This window comes from Thalassophryne amazonica, chromosome 7 (assembly GCF_902500255.1).
Source record: "Thalassophryne amazonica chromosome 7, fThaAma1.1, whole genome shotgun sequence".
NCBI lineage: Eukaryota > Metazoa > Chordata > Actinopteri > Batrachoidiformes > Batrachoididae > Thalassophryne > Thalassophryne amazonica.
The window spans coordinates 92,961,602-92,982,835 of NC_047109.1; the positions used below are offsets into that span (position 1 = coordinate 92,961,602).

The 21,234-nt window shown below is 38.9% G+C and overlaps 1 protein-coding gene across 1 annotated transcript in view; it reads left to right on the plus strand.

Annotated features, from left to right (window-relative positions):
• zbtb32 (zinc finger and BTB domain containing 32) overlaps nucleotides 1–17,913 on the plus strand; it is a 41,311-nt gene extending 23,398 nt beyond the window's left edge. The window contains exons 5-6 of the mRNA XM_034173675.1: nucleotides 12,814–13,008; nucleotides 17,657–17,913. Of these exons, the coding sequence (XP_034029566.1) occupies nucleotides 12,814–13,008; nucleotides 17,657–17,886 (425 nt within the window). The 3' untranslated portion in view covers nucleotides 17,887–17,913. The remainder of the gene's footprint in view (nucleotides 1–12,813; nucleotides 13,009–17,656) is intronic.
• The last annotated feature ends 3,321 nt before the right edge of the window (nucleotides 17,914–21,234 follow it).

A 21,234-nucleotide genomic window follows, 5' to 3' on the forward strand; every position in this document is an offset into this window, starting at 1 on the left:
AAAGGATTCAGGAAACAAGAAATACGTATGCTGTTATGGTAACAATTCCGACCAAACACTCACTGTTCGACTGTGACATGAAGTCATCCTCAAATGAGGCCTGAGCGAAACAGTAAACCCTGGACAAATGTTCATTCTGGAAATGTGAAATCTAGTTGATGTTCTACTGTAACATGTGTGACTATTCATCTCATGTTCAGCATGTTTGTTTAAAAAATGTCTGATAATGTTTGAACTGAAAGTTGTGAAGTGACCAGTAAAAAATATTATTTGTCTATGAGCTGTTTTATTTAAATGTCAATGTTTCCTGCTCACGCATGTTGAAAACATTATTTTGTAAATCAATTTTTAATACCTTTAATACCTTTACCTTTTTAATACCTTTAATGTATTTGTCCTTATTTCCAAAAAATGCTAAAGATATTATGCTTTTATAAAATGTATGTAGCTCAGGTCTGTGGGACTTCTGGATAATAAGCTGCCATTGCAATCTGTTTCCATAAAAAAACATATTTTTGGTAGCTGACAATCACAGTCTGTAGTGACGTAAATAATTTTGCAAAAATTAATATTCCAATTAACAGAGTGCATGTTTATGCAAGTTGCCCCAAGACATGTTTCTGAGTTAGCTCTGTCAGTTTATCACAGTAATCTTATATTATATATTCAGTAGGCCTGAATAAATCATAAATCGACAAATTATTGGTTACCATGGTAACCAGAGTGTTTAAATAATTTCCTATTGTTCATTCTACCTATGATTGCACACATAATTTAAATGGAGTCCAACAATAACTTTCTGTAGGCAGTAAATGATATTTCATGTTTTCCTGTAATATGAATTTTTACAAAATTTTAGAATATATATACTTTTATTTAGAGGCAAGCTTTACACATACAACATGAACATTATGTGAATGTTCGCAAACACACTGAACATTAAGCATACGTTCTATAAACGTTTGATTGATTTTTGCAAATGTTTGCTTACATGTTTGTCTGTTTGCTTCCATACAAACATCACAAACATTATATGAACGTTTGCAAACTTGCTGAACAGTAAATGAACAGTCTATGAACGTTCAGTTGATGTTTGCAAATTTTTTGCTTCCATGCAAACATTAGACAAACATCACAAACATTACATGAACATTTGCAAACTTACTGAACAGTAAACAAACATTCTATCAACTTTTGTTTGACGTTCGCAAATGTTCGCTTCTGGGTGGGAAAGAATGTAAGACATCTGATAATCTTGGAAGAATTCTTCCAGTGTGCATGCAGCACCAACATTCCCCCTTAACAGGCCAATTTTTGTCTTAATTCTTGGTATTTGCACATAAATCCATGTTCCTCAATGATTTAGTGTAACATTTTTGTTAAGCCCCTTGAATTAAACCTAAAAGTCTACATTACAAACACATTTTTATTGTTTCCTTTCAGCTCCATGGTGGTGTTTTTATTATCCCCGATGGGGCAATTTGTTGTGAAGCCAGCAGACAGAACACATTCATACGTACATAGACTTAAACATAACATGATCTTAAATATGTCATGAAAACTCACTAAACAACAGACATAATAATAAAACATTAAATAATAAGACAACCATTAGTGTTATGCTCATTTGTGTTTAAAAACCTAGTGACACTAGGTATAAAAGAGTTCTTGTACCTATTGGTCTTACATCTCAGACACAAATCTACAACCAGACGGAAGCAGTTTGAACTTGGGGTACAAGGGGTGACTGGAATCATCCAAGATCGATCACGCTTTTTGTTTTTATGTACAGTTGTATGCAAAAGTTTGGGCACCCCTGATAATTTTCATGATTTTCCGTTATAAATCATTGGTTTTCTGAATCAGAAATTTCAGTTAAATATATCATAAAGCAGATGAACAAACTGATATTTGAGACGTATTTGCAGAAAGTGTGCAATAACTATTTAAACAAAATTAGGCAGGTGCATAAATTTGGGCACTGTTGTCATTTTATTGATTTGAATACACTGAGCACTAATTATTGGAACACAAAATTGGTTTGGTAAGCTCACTGACCCTTGACCTCCTTACATAGGTGAATCCAATCATGAGAAAGGTGGGGTGGCCATTTACAAATGTTTCTCCTGTTTGCATCTCTTCCAATGAGTGGCAACATGGGAGCCTCTGATCAACTCTCAAATGACCTGAAAACAAAGATTGTTCAACATCATGGTTTAGGGGAAGAATACAAAAAGCTATCTCAGAGATTTCAGCTGCCAGTTTCCACTGTGAGAAACATAGTGAGGAAATGAAAGACTGCAGGCACAGTACTAGTTAAGGCCCAAACTGGCAGGCCAAGAAAAATCTCATAAGCTGAAGTGAAGGATGGTGAGAACAGTCATAGTCAACCCACAGACCTGCTCCAAAGACCTACAACATGATCATGCTGCAGATAGTGTCTCTGTGCATCGTTCAACTATACAGTGCACTTTGCACAAAGAGCTTATTTTGGACCGTTACAATTTTCAATACAGCGTCTTCAATCAACCGTTTCTGCAGCGCGACTCCAGTTTGAAGTGTGAATTGAAGCAATACTTCGATTCAATGGCTTGTGGCTCTTTGATTCGCTGCTCTTCAGAAGCGGTAAGTCCACTTCTTAACCCCTCTGAAAGCCATTAAAATATCATGAGTCACTTTTGTGTGGATTAAAGACACTAACTGGGACTCTGGTCTTGTTGCAGTCAAGAAACGAGAATCGGCCTCTGTTTTGTCACAGCTTTAAACGCTGCGCGGCTATCTGACTCCGCTCAGAATTAATAACTTCAAAATGAATCACCACTTTAAATAAAATGACACCTCTTACAAACGTTGCAATACAGACAATAAACTACAATCGACTAAAACGTTTTTTCCTCCCAAAATGAGACGTCTTGCATTCTTTATAAACCTGACCTGCAGCGCAGCTGCAAGAGCTCAGCTAAATACATTCATGCCAATAATAATGTCTGAAAGTAAATGCTTTTGACAAAAACTAACAGATTTTTTTTCTGTTTATGTCCAGAGATCAAGGATCTAGTAACCAATTTCATATTTATTTACTTTAAGACTCAATAAAATGTTTTCATTTAAATTTAATCAGCTTATAAAGCGCCAAACCGCCAAATTACAACAAAAGCTGTCTCAAGGTGCCTCACACAGAACAGTTCAACATAAAAAAAATTAAATAAATAAATAAAAATTTAAAAAAATCAAATACCTAATTAAAAACAGAAGTAAAAGAATAAAACATAACAAAATAAAAACTACTCATAAGAAAGACAATAAAAATAGGTTTTAAGTCTTGACTTAAAAATGTCCACGGACTCCGACTGCCTCACTGAGGGCCATGTACTGGCTAACCCAGAATGAGATTGCCCACTCAAGAAATTTCCCCAGCCTTCTGGACATGACGAAGGGACTTGGGCTGTTGTAACGTCCCTTCATGAACAGCGACATGACGTCTCCTAACCGGGCAAAATATTGATGAAGTACCTGGATGTTAATGCATTTTCAATGGAGATCCGCGACTGAACACACTCAGAAAAATGCTCGCAAAATACATGTTAAAAAATGCCATTTTGACCTGGATATCGAGCCAGTAAAATTAAATTACATTAAATTATGTCAGGAAAGTATTAAACTTACTCTGACACACACACATTCCCAAATATTAGTGTTGAAAGTTACACGGATCTGTACTGTTCAAGCTGCTGAGCTGAGGCGTCCTGCTGCAGCTGCTGTTCAAGGCAGCGAGGCTCCTAAAACCATTACAATACATTTATATACATATTATATTTTTACACAATTATCCTTTATTGACCGAGTTTCATTCATGAAGTCAGTGATGTGGGTACACATCTCTATGTGTGGGTGTGACTGTGAGCGGGACAGCGCAGGTCATTATAATGTCATTATTTTAAGGTGCAAATTTTAAAAAATCTCCAGTCTTATCGAACAATTTTAATCACTAACGACAAGTATTTTAACTAGACATTGGTCTAGCAGTGGAAAATATAAACTAGACATAAGTGAAGAGTTAATGGTCCGTGTCATCGGGCGACACAGGTACGCCAGGAGACATACAGCTGTTTTTCATCCAAATATCATGGACAAAGTGACAAGAACCAAAACCACCTACTTATGGAAGGAAATATTGTCTCCCTTGTTCCTCCGTTTGTGGCCAACATGTGCAGCTTTCCGGCATATTCCACCTGTTTCTTGAACTTCTATGCACGCACATCACTAACGTGCCCGGAATTAAAATGGCGACCACGCCTCCTTACTGACAGCATTTACTTAATGGTTTTCATTATGCTGTTGTTCTTATTTTGAAAGTTCAATAAGTGGACTGATATGTTAAACATGGTGCGAATTTACTGAACAAGTAGTAGACTTTTTTGTTTTGTATATTGTTCTGCAAGCCACTTTTAATTACAAATTCATCCGCACACCGCTTGAGTTTTCATTATCCTTCATTTGTTTGGCATTTTTTGTTGAAAATTTAGCAGGTGAACACTGGGTGTGTTTAAAACAATATTGTGGTGCTCTTAATTCATAATGTGAAGTAAAACAGAGCATGCCATGTAAAAGAAACAGCTTTATTTTTGCTTAATAAACTGTACTATGTGGTCAAGACTATTTCTATTTAGTTTCTTTTGTCTGTATTAGCATATTTGATATTGGAGTAATCCAGAAGTAATTGAAAGTAATCACATTACATTACTTTAATATTATGGTACTTGGATTACGTTACTGATTACATTTTTCAACAGGTAACTAGTAACTGTATTGGAATCCATTTTTAAAGTAACCCTCCCAACCCTGCTGTCCCCAGACCTGAATATTGTTGAAAATCTGTGGTATGATTTTACGCGGGCTGTCCATGCCCGGAAACCAACAAACCTGAGATGTTTTGTAAAGAAGAATGGTCCGAAATACCTTCAACCAGAATCCAGACTCTCATTGGAAGCTATAGAAAGTATTTAGAGGCTGTTATTTCTGCAAAAGGAGGATCTTAAAAATATTGATGTTGATTCTTGATGCTTGCCTCTACTGGTGGTTGGCTCTCACTGCGGTATTGTATCACTTCCTGTTCCGGAGCACAGCGGTGTTTTGCTGTATCTGTTAGCTGTTTAATTTGCGCAGTTAGATTGATCTAGTTAACTAGATAACGATTTGTTTCACAGTGTAATCTTCACGTGCCTTAACTAAAGCACTCCCTCTGCTGAATCACCTCTAAATTATTTACACATTATTCACTTTGTGTGTTTTTAGGAATCCGCTAGCTTAGCGCAGCTACTAGCTCTTAGCCGGCTTAACATGGTGGGTTCTCCTGTCTCTCCCGCACTTTTCTGCTCTGGGTGTGAAATGTTTAGTTATTCCTCGGCCTCCTTTAGCAGTAATGGTACTTGTAATAAGTGTAGCTTATTCGTAGCGTTGGAGGCCAGGCTGGGCGAATTGGAGACTCGGCTCCGCACCGTGGAAAATTCTACAGCTAGCCAGGCCCCTGTAGTCGGTGCGGACCAAGGTAGCTTAGCTGCCGTTAGTTTCCCTCTGGCAGATCCCGAGCAGCCGGGAAAGCAGGCCGACTGGGTGACTGTGAGGAGGAAGCGTAGTTCTAAACAGAAGCCCCATGTACACCGCCAACCCGTTCACATTTCTAACCGTTTTTCCCCACTCGACGACACACCCGCCAAGGATCAAACTCTGGTTATTGTTGACTCTGTTTTGAGAAATGTGAAGTTAGCGACACCAGCAACCATAGTCAATTGTCTTCCGGGGGCCAGAGCAGGCGACATTGAAGGAAATTTAAAACTGCTGGCTAAGGCTAAGTGTAAATTTGGTAAGATTGTAATTCACGTCGGCAGTAATGACACCCGGTTACGCCAATCGGAGGTCACTAAAATTAACATTGAATCGGTGTGTAACTTTGCAAAAACAATGTCGGACTCTGTAGTTTTCTCTGGGCCCCTCCCAATGAGGTGGGCTTCATAGATAATTGGCAAAGCTTCTGGGGAAAACCTGGTCTTGTTAGGAGAGACGGCATCCATCCCACTTTGGATGGAGCAGCTCTCATTTCTAGAAATCTGGCCAATTTTCTTAAATCCTCCAAACCGTGACTATCCAGGGTTGGGACCAGGAAGCAGAGTTGTAGTCTTACACACCTCTCTGCAGCTTCTCTCCCCCTGCCATCCCCTCATTACCCCATCCCTGTAGAGACGGTGCCTGCTCCCAGAACACCAATAACCAGCAAAAATCTATTTAAGCATAAAAATTCAAAAAGAAAAAATAATATAGCACCTTCAACTGCACCACAGACTAAAACAGTTAAATGTGGTCTATTAAACATTAGGTCTCTCTCTTCTAAGTCCCTGGTAGTAAATGATATAATAATTGATCAACATATTGATTTATTCTGCCTTACAGAAACCTGGTTACAGCAGGATGAATATGTTAGTTTAAATGAGTCAACACCCCCGAGTCACACTAACTGCCAGAATGCTCGTAGCACGGGCCGAGGCGGAGGATTAGCAGCAATCTTCCATTCCAGCTTATTAATTAATCAAAATCCCGGACAGAGCTTTAATTCATTTGAAAGCTTGACTCTTAGTCTTGTCCATCCAAATTGGAAGTCCCAAAAACCAGTTTTATTTGTTATTATCTATCGTCCACCTGGTCGTTACTGTGAGTTTCTCTGTGAATTTTCAGACCTTTTCTCTGACTTAGTGCTTAGCTCAGATAAGATAATTATAGTGGGCGATTTTAACATCCACACAGATGCTAAGAATGACAGCCTCAACACTGCATTTAATCGATTATTAGACTCAATTGGCTTTGCTCAAAATGTAAATGAGTCCACCCACCACTTTAATCATATCTTAGATCTTGTTCTGACTTATGGTATGGAAATTGAAGACTTAACAGTATTCCCTGAAAACTCCCTTCTGTCTGATCATTTGTTAATAACATTTACATTTACTCTGATGGACTACCCAGCAGTGGGGAATAAGTTTCATTACACTAGAAGTCTTTCAGAAAGCACTGTAACTAGGTTTAAGGATATGATTCCTTCTTTATGTTCTCTAATGCCATATACCAACACAGTGCAGAGTAGCTACCTAAACTCTGTAAGTGAGATAGAGTATCTCGTCAATAGTTTTACATCCTCACTGAAGACAACTTTGGATGCTGTAGCTCCTCTGAAAAAGAGAGCTTTAAATCAGAAGTGCCTGACTCCGTGGTATAACTCACAAACTCGCAGCGTAAAGCAGATAACCCGTAAGTTGGAGAGGAAATGGCGTCTCACTAATTTAGAAGATCTTCACTTAGCCTGGAAAAAGAGTCTGTTGCTCTATAAAAAAAGCCCTCCGTAAAGCTAGGACATCTTACTACTCATCACTAATTGAAGAAAATAAGAATAACCCCAGGTTTCTTTTCAGCACTGTAGCCAGGCTGACAAAGAGTCAGAGCTCTATTGAGCCGACAATTCCTTTAACTTTAACTAGTAATGACTTCATGACTTTCTTTGCTAATAAAATTTTAACTATTAGAGAAAAAATTACTCATAACCATCCCAAAGACATACCGTTATCTTTGGCTGCTTTCAGTGATGCCGGTATTTGGTTAGACTCTTTCTCTCCGATTGTTCTGAGTTATTTTCATTAGTTACTTCATCCAAACCATCAACATGTCTATTAGACCCCATTCCTACCAGGCTGCTCAAGGAAGCCCTACCATTATTTGATGCTTCAATCTTAAATATGATCAATCTACCTTTATTAGTTGGCTATGTGCCACAGGCTTTTAAGGTGGCAGTAATTAAACCATTACTTAAAAAGCCATCACTTGACCCAGCTATCTTAGCTAATTATAGGCCAATCTCCAACCTTCCTTTTCTCTCAAAAATTCTTGAAAGGGTAGTTGTAAAACAGCTAACTGATCATCTGCAGAGGAATGGTCTATTGGAAGAATTTCAGTCAGGTTTTAGAATTCATCATAGTACAGAAACAGCATTAGTGAAGGTTACAAATGATCTTCTTATGGCCTCAGACAGTGGACTCATATCTGTGCTTGTTCTGTTAGACCTCAGTGCTGCTTTTGATACTGTTGACCATAAAATTTTATTAGAGACTAGAGCATGCCATAGGTATTAAAAGGCACTGCGCTGCGGTGGTTTGAATCATATTTATCTAATAGATTACAATTTGTTCATGTAAATGGGGAATCTTCTTCACAGACTAAGGTTAATTATGGAGTTCCACAAGGTTCTGTGCTAGGACCAATTTTATTCACTTTATACATGCTTCCCTTAGGCAGTATTATTAGACGGCATTGCTTAAATTTTCATTGTTATGCAGATGATACCCAGCTTTATCTATCCATGAAGCCAGAGGACACACACCAATTAGCTAAACTGCAGGATTGTCTTTCAGACATAAAGACATGGATGACCTCTAATTTCCTGCTTTTAAACTCAGATAAAACTGAAGTTATTGTACTTGGCCCCACAAATCTTAGAAACATGGTGTCTAACCAGATCCTTACTCTGGATGGCATTACCCTGACCTCTAGTAATACTGTGAGAAATCTTGGAGTCATTTTTGATCAGGATATGTCCTTCAATGCGCATATTAAGCAAATATGTAGGACTGCTTTTTTGCATTTACGCAATATCTCTAAAATTAGAAAGGTCTTGTCTCAGAGTGATGCTGAAAAACTAATTCATGCATTTATTTCCTCTAGGCTGGACTATTGTAATTCATTATTATCAGGTTGTCCTAAACGGTCCCTGAAAAGTCTTCAGTTAATTCAAAATGCTGCAGCTAGAGTACTGATGGGGACTAGAAGGAGAGAGCATATCTCACCCATATTGGCCTCTCTTCATTGGCTTCCTGTTAATTCTAGAATAGAATTTAAAATTCTTCTTCTTACTTATAAGGTTTTGAATAATCAGGTCCCATCTTATCTTAGGGACCTCATAGTACCATATCACCCCAATAGAGCGCTTCGCTCTCAGACTGCAGGCTTACTTGTAGTTCCTAGGGTTTGTAAGAGTAGAATGGGAGGCAGAGCCTTCAGCTTTCAGGCTCCTGTCCTGTGGAACCAGCTCCCAATTCAGATCAGGGAGACAGACACCCTCTCTACTTTTAAGATTAGGCTTAAAACTTTCCTTTTTGCTAAAGCTTATAGTTAGGGCTGGATCAGGTGACCCTGAACCATCCCTTAGTTATGCTGCTATAGACTTAGACTGCTGGGGGGTTCCCATGATGCACTGAGTGTTTCTTTCTCTTTTTGCTCTGTATGCACCACTCTGCATTTAATCATTAGTGATTGATCTCTGCTCCCCTCCACAGTATGTCTTTTTCCTGGTTCTCTCCCTCAGCCCCAACCAGTCCCAGCAGAAGACTGCCCCTCCCTGAGCCTGGTTCTGCTGGAGGTTTCTTCCTGTTAAAAGGGAGTTTTTCCTTCCCACTGTTGCCAAGTGCTTGCTCACAGGGGGTCGTTTTGACCGTTGGGGTTTTTCCGTAATTATTGTATGGCCTTGCCTTACAATATAAAGCGCCTTGGGGCAACTGTTTGTTGTGATTTGGCGCTATATAAATAAAATTGATTGATTGATTCTGTTGGGGTGCCCAAATTCATGCACCTGCCTAATTTTGTTTAAAGAATTATTGCACACTTTCTATAAATCCTATGAAGTTCATTTTACTTCTCAAATATCACTGTGTTTGTCTGCTATACTCGTATGATATATTTAACTGAAACTGCTGATCCAAACAACCAATGATTTATAAAGGAAAATCATGGAAATCATCAGGGGTGCCCAAACTTTTACATACCACTGTATGGATGGCAGGTAATTTAAGGAAGCACCAGCAATCTTGCTGCACTCACAATACAATGCAGACAGTTTTTGTTTTTCAAAGTTAAAAATACAGAAAAAGTAAGAACACATTCAATAAAACGTCATAAAAGTACTGTCCACATTAAAATGCCTGAGTTTATGGTCAAAATACATGCGTTGGTGAAAGCTCACCAACGCATGTATTTTGACCGTAAAATCTGATGCTCAAAGGTTAGTTTATTGTCAATAAATGTCCCAAGATATTTATAGTTCTGTACAATTTCCACAGCCAGACCATTAATTACTATAGGGGAAATGGCATCCTGTTTTTTCCTAAAATCAATTATCATCTCTTTGGTTTTAGTTGATATCTAAAAAGGATAGTTTACACCAGCTGATAAAATCTGACACCACAGAGCCATGTCTTGGCCAGCTGAAATTAAAAGAGACACAATGACAAAATCATCAGCAAATCTAACAATAAATCGTCTCTGGTGTTGACTTTGGCACATGATCGGCCACAGGTGTAATTACAATAAATGTCATCACTGTCCAAATATTTATGGACCTGGCTATGTGATCAATGATATATTATTAGCAGAAAACAGATTTCACTAATATGAGGTGTAGTTTGCATATTCATGATAGCTTTAAACAAAGTGATCAAGTGTGTAACCTAACATCAAACTGGTTTCAGCTGCATCCAACAGCACTTGTTAAAAACATGTTCTGAAGTTGCTGAGTACATGAAGGAAGTGACATTTAGAGCCTGATTTGCTAAGATCCCAGATAACAAGTGCTAAATTGCGTGGGCAATCCAAACTTTGGTGCACTGGAGTGGAGACAGTTTTGCATGATTGTGATTTAATAAGAGCAAATGTGATAGTGGTCGGTAAAGTGATGTAGCTAGAAGTATGTAAATGAGGGTTTTCCGTGGGCAAAATTTAATTAAATCAGCCACTCAAGTTACACGATGCAGGTGCAAGGTAATTCTTTATCCAGAGCAATATACATGGAAGACAACTCAGTACTCAAATATCAGTATATTTTATTGATTTGTCTAAATCAATAACAGGCGCAGATTTGTTGTGTGTTCCAAGAACAAGAACCAATCAAGGTGAGGCAGCATTAGTTATTATGCTCCTCACCTGTGGAACAAACTTCCTGTAGATCTGAGGTCTGCTCAAACTGTCAGCTCCTTTAAATGAGGGCTAAAAACTGTCAGGCATGGCACAAACCAGATGGACACAAATGCAAGCTCACAAGACTGATAAAGTTCAAATGGTTTAATAACAGGCAGGGGTTCAGTACACGGGTGGTCCAGCAGCGAGGCAAAGGTAGCAAAAAGGTGAGAGGCTGAGACCTGGTACAATAAACAGGCTCAGGTTTAAAAAAAAACACGGTTTAAGGACTATCAGAGACAAGGCAAAATCAAGGTAAAAAAACGAGGCAGAGTCAAAATACATGCAGGCAAAAACTCAACAAGGAACAGGGCTGGAAAGTGTACAAAGACAACAACCCGGCGAGGGACTGTGAGACTGTGAGAGTTTAAATGCTGGTGGACTATTCGGGGTGAAATGAGGAACAGGTGGTGTGAAACCAGGTGCATGTGTGGAGCAATCTAGAAAGGTGGTTAGTGGACAAAGATTAAACACAGTGCAAGATAGTGAAGAAAGGGAAACACAGCATGGAGTGATGTAATAGACAAAGACACGTGAGCAGGAGCAAGAGCGGAGGTGGATGAAACACAGAGTAGAAAGAGTCACAGCGAGAGACAAAGACACGAGGGCTGGTGCAGGGGCAGTCAAATCAGAAGGGCAAAAACTGAGAAGAAAGATAAATCAGAAACCGAGGACAGAATGCAAAACAACTATGACCGGGAACGAACTAAGCATGAACATATTAACTGAAAAGTGAATCATCAGAATAAGAACAAAACTAAGATGGAAACAAATCATGACTGAAGGAAGAAATAAAAGATAACCAGGTGGCAAAACAACCTATACGCGAACAGAGACTAAACAAACCCAGTGACTACAAAATAATGCAATAAATAAAACAAGATAACAGAAAATGCAGTAAATAACAAATGGAACAAAATCAGATAAGCAACACTGAAAATAATAACAAAAAATTATGACTAAAGCATAATACGCTAAATGTGATGAGCAGAATTAAACTATGACTAAAGCAACATAAGGGACCAAGAGTGAAGGCAAACAATAACTAAAACAGCAAAAATATATATGTGGCAACCAAGTGAAACACAGAAAATAAAGGAAATAGAACTAATCATAAACTGGGCAAAGTAACCTCACATGAACATGAAACAAGACTAAACATAACCAAAGCATGACTATAATACATGACATAAATGAAATACACAAAAAGGCTCAGCGCACGTAAGAGGAAAAAGGTCCAGAATCTTAACAGCTGGCCCCAAAAGGGCCGGGCCATGACAAAAACACTGTTTACTGAAGTGTCCTCTTAGATTAAATACTTACCTGCTGTATTCTACTGCCCATATTTTTTTAACTACCGGCTGCTGATATATGCCTTTTATTATTCTCCTTCTTTTTTATCCTGACTTCCATGTATTAAGCCTGTTTTTATTTTATGTTACTGTATTTCTCAATTTCTATTTTACTTTTTAATCAACTGTTTTTATTGTTTTAAAATTGTCTTGTCGCGTTTAATGTCTCTGTAAAGCACTTTGAATTACCTTGTGTTGAATTGTGCTATACAAATAAACTTGCCTTTCCTTGCCTAAATGCTGTCTATATTATATTTATTACGTCCTTGGTGGATGTAATAAAATCAGCTGCATTTGTTTATTTATTTATTTATTTGACTGTCTGTTAGCAGGATTACGTCAAAACTACTTCACGGATTATAACCACATTTGTGGGAGTTTTTTCTTCACTAAACAGATCTCTCTGTCCCCACAGTGCTCACGCCTTCACCTGTTTCCTCTGATGGGACCTGTGCAGAGTTCAGTTTTTGTGGAAGAGACGCGGCGGTGCAGCATTCAGTGACGTCCTCTCAACAAGACAACAGAGGACAGAAGCCATACCAGTGCCAACGCTGTCCCAAGAGGTTTAGCCTCAAACATCAGCTGGACACACACCACCGGGTGCACACCGGTAAACGCATCTGTACTGCACTGTATATAACTCATGTTCTCCATATATCATCATAACATCGGCACTTGTGTCATAATATAATCTGTTTTCATTGTTGAAATATAATGCAAAGGCTGCAAGCTTTAATTGGCAAAGGGAATTTCACTGTTTTATGGAATTATTATTATTGTAATTAATATTATTATTATTATTATTCAGTCAAAGAATTCAGGCAAAAAAAAAAAAAATCACACAAACTGGGTTCCAAAAGATCACCAATGTTTATATACGAGGTCTGTCCATAAAGTATCGTACCTTTTTATTTTTTCAAAAACTATATGGATTTCATTCATATGTTTTTACGTCAGACATGCTTGAACCCTCGAGCGCATGCGTGAGTTTTTCCACGTTTGTCGGTGACATCATTCGCCTGTGAGCATGCCTTGTGGAAGGAGTGGTCCCGCCCCCTCGTCGGATTTTCATTGTCTGGAAATGGCGGAATGAAAAGTACTTTTTTTCCATCAGAATTTTTTCAGAAGCTGTTAGAGACTGGCACCTAGAAACCATTCATAAAATTTATCTGGCTTTCAGTGAAAATTTTACGGGCTTCACAGAGATTAAGGACTTTAACTACAGCTTTAAGGACCCCTTTAAGGACGGTCGGTGCGCCGCGCTGTGAGCTGCGATGATGCGGCACAAACCACTGGATCATATCTAAGCTGATGGCTCTGTGGATACGAGACCGTCGTGTGCTCTTTCTCTGGTTATCACAAGACCTGGACATCAGCCATTTTCTGGCAGATTTCACTTTTAACAAGAGATTTTGTCATGGAAAGCCGCGCGGAGGCTTCGCGCGTCACGACCGATTCGCTGATGAAGCGAGACAAAGGAACACCTCCGTTTCGGAGTGTTAGAGGACAAGTTGGGACATGTCCAGCTCTCCACAAGTTCTTTTATACTCACTCGACTGGTAAGCACTGAAAGCCGAGATAGACATGTCCCAACTTGTCCTCTAACACTCCGTCCTTAAAGGGGTCCTTAAACCTGTAGTTAAAGTCCTTATTCTCTGTGAAGCCTGTAAAATTTTCACTGAAAGCCAGATAAATTTTTTGAATGGTTTCTAGGTACCAGTCTCTAACAGCTTCTGAAAAAATTCTGATGGAAAAAAGTCCTTTTCATTCCGCCATTTCCAGACAATGAAAATCCGACGAGGGGGCGGGACCACTCCTTCCACAAGGAGTGCTCACAGGCGAATGATGTCACCGACAAGCGTGGAAAAACTCACGCATGCGCACGAGGGTTCAAGCATGTTTGATGTAAAAACATATGAATGAAATCCATATAGTTTTTGAAAAAAATAAAAAGGTACAATACTTTATGGACAGACCTCGTACTAATGCTTTTAAAAACGAGCCACTTTATTGTAAATAAAGTACTGTGAAAGAGAAAATACAAGTATTATTGAGATGGTCACCTCTCAGATATGTCAACATTTTCAATAATTTTATTTATCTATATATTAAAAACGAAGTCGCCTCTGTGTGCATGCGTGCGTATACGTTCGATCATGGAGAAACTGGAGAGAGCTGACGTGTGCCATTTGGTATGCTGAAGTATTTAAATATTTTGGGTGAAGGATGAACGCCACGAAAATGGAAAGTTGACAGGACTAATATTTTTGGAGAAATTAGGGATATTAGGTAAAAAAAAAAAAAAAAAAACAGTGAACAATGGACATTAATATCACCATTAATCAGTCCCTAGTAACCAGACAAGCTCTGAACAAAGGAAAGTTCTCCACCTTGCCAGCTGTAAAACATGACATCAACTAAATGTTCCAAATAATAAATTATTCCCATAAAAGCATTATAGAAACTTTGGATAATTTATTACCACCCTTGAAAAATGTCAGCTACCTATTTTAATATGTATATGTCACAGACATGAATGAGCGAAGCAGTTTGTGGCTTTTTCCCCACTGAGGCTGAATTTTTGTGCCATTTCCCATTTGTGCCTTCGCCTACCATAGAGTGAGCTTCGCGGCACTGCACGGTGCTCCATGACGAGCAAAGCTCTTCAGCATCTCACCATGTTTTTTTTGAGTACATGCTTCTGTGGAGCATGTACCCAAAAACTGTACAATGTTCTGGAATGGCCTTTTTAAATTTCTTTTTTTTTTGCCTCTAATATGGCCAAATTATCATATGGCAATATTGTCATATCAGTATGATATATGATATGACAATGATTTCACACAAAGTGCAGCAACAGTGAAAATCAAACATTCTTAAACAAAACAGTAATAATACCACACTCATTTTGCGCTCATCATAAGCTTAGGATGCAGTGCCCTCCAAAGTATTGGAACACAGTATTTCACACATATTATGTTAGAAAGATTAGAAAAGAAAACAAGATTATAAAATCAAACCTTCACTGTGCCCTGTGATAGAATCACAGCGGTGACTGGGCCAAAATGGCGGCCGCATTTCTGGCACCTCAGCAACCAATGTGGCATCTACTTCTCTTTGTAATGTCTATGTTCGTCTACTGTCGGTTTGTGGCTTTTTACGGATTTTTACAACGACGGTTTGTGGCTTTTTCCCCACTTCGGAGATTTTTTTTTTGTGCCGTTTCTGTTTGTGCCTCCGTCTACCATAGAGTGAGCCTTGCGCCACTGTGACTCCACTCGTATAAACATTACCCAATCTAGAACACGTGGATCCCCATGGCAACACGTTAGTTTTCACTAATAGTTCACTTCATGGCAATTCATGACACCCCTGATCATTTTCATGATTTTCCTTTATAAATCATTGGTTGTCTGGATCAGAAATTTCAGTTAAATATATCATATAGCAAACGAACACACTGATATTTGAGAAGTGAAATGAAGTTTCTAGGATTTACAGAAAATGTGTAATAATTATCTAAACAAAATGAGGCAGGTGCATAAATTTGGGCACCCTTAGCACTAATTATTGGAACACAAAATTGGTTTGGTAAGCTCACTGACCCGTGACCTCCTTACACAGGTGAACCCAATCATGAGAAACGGTATTTAAGGTGGCCATTTGCAAATGTTTTCCCTCTTTGCATCTCTTCTAATGAATGGCAACATGGGAGCCTCTAAACAACTCTCAAATGGCCTGAAAACAAAGATTGTTCAACATCATGGTTTAGGGGAAGGATACAAAAAGCTCAGAGATTTCAGCTGTCAGTTTCCACTGTGAGGAACATAGTGAGGAAATGAAAGACCACAGGCACAGTACTAGTTAAGGCCTGAAGTGGCAGGCCAAGACGAATCTCAGATAAGCTAAAGTGAAGGATGGTGAGAACAGTCATAGTCAACCAACAGACCTGCTCCAAAGACCTACAACATGATCTTGCTGCAGATAGAGTCTCTGTGCATCGTTCAACTATATAGCACACTTTGCACAAAGAGATGCTGTATGACGCTGTAATGCAGGGGAAGCCTTTTCTGCGTACACACCACAAACAGAGTTGCTTGAGGTATGCTAAAGGACATTTGGACAAGTCAGCCTCATTTTGGAATAAGGTGCTGTGGACTGATGAAACCCTTTGTTATTTGGACATAACAAGAGGTGGTATGCATGGCAGAAAGAGAACACAGCATTCCAAGAAAAACACTTGCTACACAGTAAAATCACCAGTGTAAAACTAACGCTGACCGTGTTAAATTAACAGTGATGATTTTACTGTGTACCTACACTAAAATTTGGAGGTGGTTCCACATCATGCTGTGCGGCTGTGTGGCCAGTGCAGGTACTGGGAATCTTGTTAAAGTTGAGGGTCACATGGATTCCAGTCAATATCAGAAGATTCTTGAGAACAATGTTCATGAAACAGTGACAAAGTTAAAGTTGCGCCAGAGCTGGATCTGTCAACAAGACAACGACCCTAAACACTGCTCAAAATCTACTAAGGCATTCATGCAGAGTAACAGGTACAGTGTTCTGGAATGGCCATCTCAGTCCCCATACCTATTATATTATTATTATAATATTATTGAAAATTTGTAATGTGATTTTAAGCGGGCTTTTCATGCTCAGAAACCAACAAACCTGAGATGTTTTGTAAAGAAGAATCCAGATTGTCACTGGAAGCTATAGGAAGCATTTAGAGGCTGTTATTTCTGCACAAGGAGGATCTACTAAATATTGATTTTTTATTTTTATTTTTTTTTTATTTTTTTTTTGATGGGGTATCCAAAGTTATGCACCTGCCTAATTTTGTTTAAAGAATTATTGCACACATTCTGTAAAGTCTATAAACTTAATTTCCCTTCTCAAATATCACTGTTTGTGTGCTATATGATATATTTAACTGAAATTGCTGATCCAAACATCAATGATTTATAAAAGAATATCATGGAAATCATCAGGAGTGCCCGATCGTTTACATACAACTGTGTGTGTGTGTCCCTAGTCAGAAACACTGAAGACATTTGGACACTTTTTAAAACCAAAACTGTCAAGGGGCTGAAAGATGGAATTTCAGGGTGCTGTTTTGCACTTGAAAGATTAAAGTGTCTTTAAGTGTGCATTGAAACAAAATTATGCACACGTATATTTTAAAAAATAAAGTACTTGGATGTACCTTTTAGAACATCTCTGATCACCTGTTCTCTCTTTTGCTCTCTTCCAAGGAGAGAAGCCTTTCGAGTGTCGGCTGTGCGGCCAGCGGTCACGTGACTACTCGGCTATGATCAAACACCTGCGGACTCACGGGGGGGCCACGCCCTACCAGTGCACCGCGTGCCGGGAGTTCTGCAGCAGTCTCGTGGCCATGCAGAAGCACGTGAAAACCCACGCGGTGCACGACTTCCCCCCTGACTGGAGCATCACCAGCACCTACCTGTACACGTCACACATCTGAGCCACATGACCTTCAAATGGAGCAAAACGTCAGACTTTGACAGTTGGACGACAGACATGCTGCAGTATTTTATTTATATTTTATGATTATTTTTTGTGCTTTACAAATTTTTTCAAGAGATGTTGGTGTTACATTAGTTACTGACGTAATAAAGTTATGCAACATCACCAGGTTGTGACATCTTCATTTGGCTTATGACGCCCTCATGAGGGCAGCTTTTGTAATAGTACATTAACAATGTGTGTGTGTGTGTGTGTGTGTGTGTGTGTGTGTGTGTGTGTGTGTGTGTGTGTGTGTGTGTGTGTGTGTGTGTGTATATATATATATATATATATATATATATATATATATATATATAAATTTTAATTTATACAGTTGAGGACACAAGGTTTTTCTGAATCTTTCAACTCAGGTTTCCTTTAATGCACATATTCCATTATCCGATATGTGTCATGTCAGTTGGAATGTCTTCCTTAAAAATGAATAACTATGTCAGATATTCAGTGCAAGATTCCAGAAGATAAAACAAAAATTGATGGCATTACTTCTGAAATCTTCTGATTAGTGCAGCAGATAACAGAATATTTCCAGAGTTGTAAAAAAGTAAAAACAGTTTGCACCGTCTGTCATGCTTAGTTATCATATTACAGGGAAACATATGCTATATGCAATTGAATCCAATGGATGTTGACATTGTTTGACCTTTACTGTGGACACCAAACATTCAACACGCTCAAAACTATTGCATTCATAAACCCCTTTTAGCTCAACCAATAATTTGCATCACTTTTTACCAAAACTGGAGCAACTTTAACTTTTGACCCCTGTACAAAGTGAAATGAACCTTTGTCACCATTTTTGCAGTTTTTACCCCATAACTCCATAGAATTCAGTCATAGATAGTCCAGACTATACCATTTTGGAATATTTATGCTCAGACAAATAATGTGGTATAGTTTTTAATATGATTGGCGCATTTATAAATTTTGACTGCTGTGTAATTCTACAGTTGACCCCTACCTGGCTGCCTATTGAAAATTCAAGTGGATGCCATGCCTTTTCAGAAAAGTAATGTCTAAGGTGTATTTGCAGCAAATGTGGTGCTTGCATCACCATTCAAAGTATTTTTTTTCAGGTATCCGCTCCACCAGAATGACTAACTGGCAGAATTTAGGGATAATTTAAGGGACTAAATGTTGAACCAGTGCCTTCTTGCATTTACAGCAGGTTTGGGGGGTCTAAAGAACTACGGCAAAATTTCCACAGCATAATTTTGGATTCCATAAGTCAGGTTTCTCCAGCAGCCAGTGGTGCCATCACAGTACCACAGGCAATTTATTATATAAAAATGCAAGAGGCTTGGGGCCATGGTGACTTTATCACTGAGGAAGGAGGCCCAATGTAACTCGAAAATGCCAAAGCTTTGAAAGATTCAACAGAAACTCAGGATCACAACTAAAGACAGTGATGGAGTTGGAGGCAGCAGATAGAAGATAAGATGAGACTTTATTGATCTCACAGTGTAGAAATTCACATTTTACGTCAGCTCTTAAAAAAAACACACAAGATGGGTGCGAGTAGAGGAAAATGTGCATCAAACAGCGTGTGCAAGGATAAGCAATAATAATACTTGTAACAGTACAATAAAATAAGAAAATGAGGTAGAAATAGAAAAAAAAAAAAAATATATATATATATATATATACACACACACACACACACATACACAGAAATGTGACATCATCCACCTTTAACCCTTTCATGCACAGCAGTCACCACAGTTGACAGCCATTGAAAAGCCATTTTCTTGTATATGCATGGGTTTTAATCATAGGTTCTAATGGTACAATTACATATCAGCTACTACAGTGGACACTTGGCTCCCACCTACTGGCCATTTTCTGTAAGTGCAACACCAACAGCCACGCTGAAATGCTGATCAGCTCAGGAATATCCTGCTGGTCCTTCTAAAGTAGAACACCCTTGCAGGTAAATAAAATGTGGTAACATCAAGTAACAACTAAGGAGTGATACAGGTGTTACATTATCCAAATGTACTTTGTCTGTCTATATGTGGCCTGGTGATAGCCTGGTGGCCTGTCCAGGCTCCAACTCCTAGTGACCGTTAACTGGAATAAGCAGGTATAGAAAATGAATGGAAGAATGAATGACTATCACTGGTGATGCATGATGTCTAATTTAGTAGACATATGATCCATTGTGATTTCCTCCCAACAGACAAACACTTTCACACTCTCACTCACACCTATGGGAAGCTACAGTTAATCACCTGGAAGGAACCCATGCAAACACGGGGAGAACATGCAAAATCCACACAGAAAAGACCAACTGGGAATTGAACCCAGGATCTTCTTGCTGTGAGGCAACATTGCTCACTTCTTTTGCAGAAAATCAGTTGTTGCAGTTTTTGCAACAAAACAAGAACAGTTCAGGTTATTCTCATTATGTGAGCAACAATTATTGTCTGTTTTGTGGCACTCAAGTACTCCATGTGATAGAAAGGCCTCGGCGATAGCAGCAGTAATGATGAATGGCTGCCAGAAAAAGGAGGATGAGCAAAGGTTAGCAGGAGTGACAGAGGAGACGAGGATGCCGACGATGATGAGGGAGCTGAGGATGCTGAGGGAGCTAATGATGTGCCACTCAACACAGCTCAAGGAGTAAATACAAAAATTAACAAATAATCTGGAAAACAAAAGACAACCAAGCAGAAGATACTGTCTGAAACAAAAAATACAAATAGATGAGATGATGGTGCACATGAAGAATCGAGTAAACCTGCATGCAGTGTCTTGTGATGTGCACCCTGGGTGTATTGCCAGTTGTCCTAGAAGATAAACTTGATGAGCTGATGTACATGTCTGAAACTGAAGAGGCCAGAACTACGTACTTCTATATTCTGTTCAATTACAAGGAAGGAGAAGGTTTTGTGGAGATATGGACAATATTTTTCTATTATTTTTCCATAAAATGTACTTCAAAAAAATCTGACATTTCAACAAGGGGGAGGAAGGAAGGGGGTGAGGAGTCATAGCTTAGATCAGAGGTCTCAAACTCATTCCAGAAAGGGTAGAGAGGGTGCAGGTTTTCTTTGCAACCAGCCACTCCACCAGGTGATTTCACTGATTAACATCAATTTGAGCAGTTAATCAGTTAATCAGTGAAATCACCTGGTGGAATGGCAAACCTGCACCCTCTCTACCCTTTCTGAGCTTGAGACCTCTGACTTAGATGCTGAATGGAGGAGAGGGAGGCTGGAAGGAGGAAATGGGGTTGTGTGGTAGAGAGGTGAAGAAGAAGAGAGTGCAGGCAGGATGGAGTGGGTGG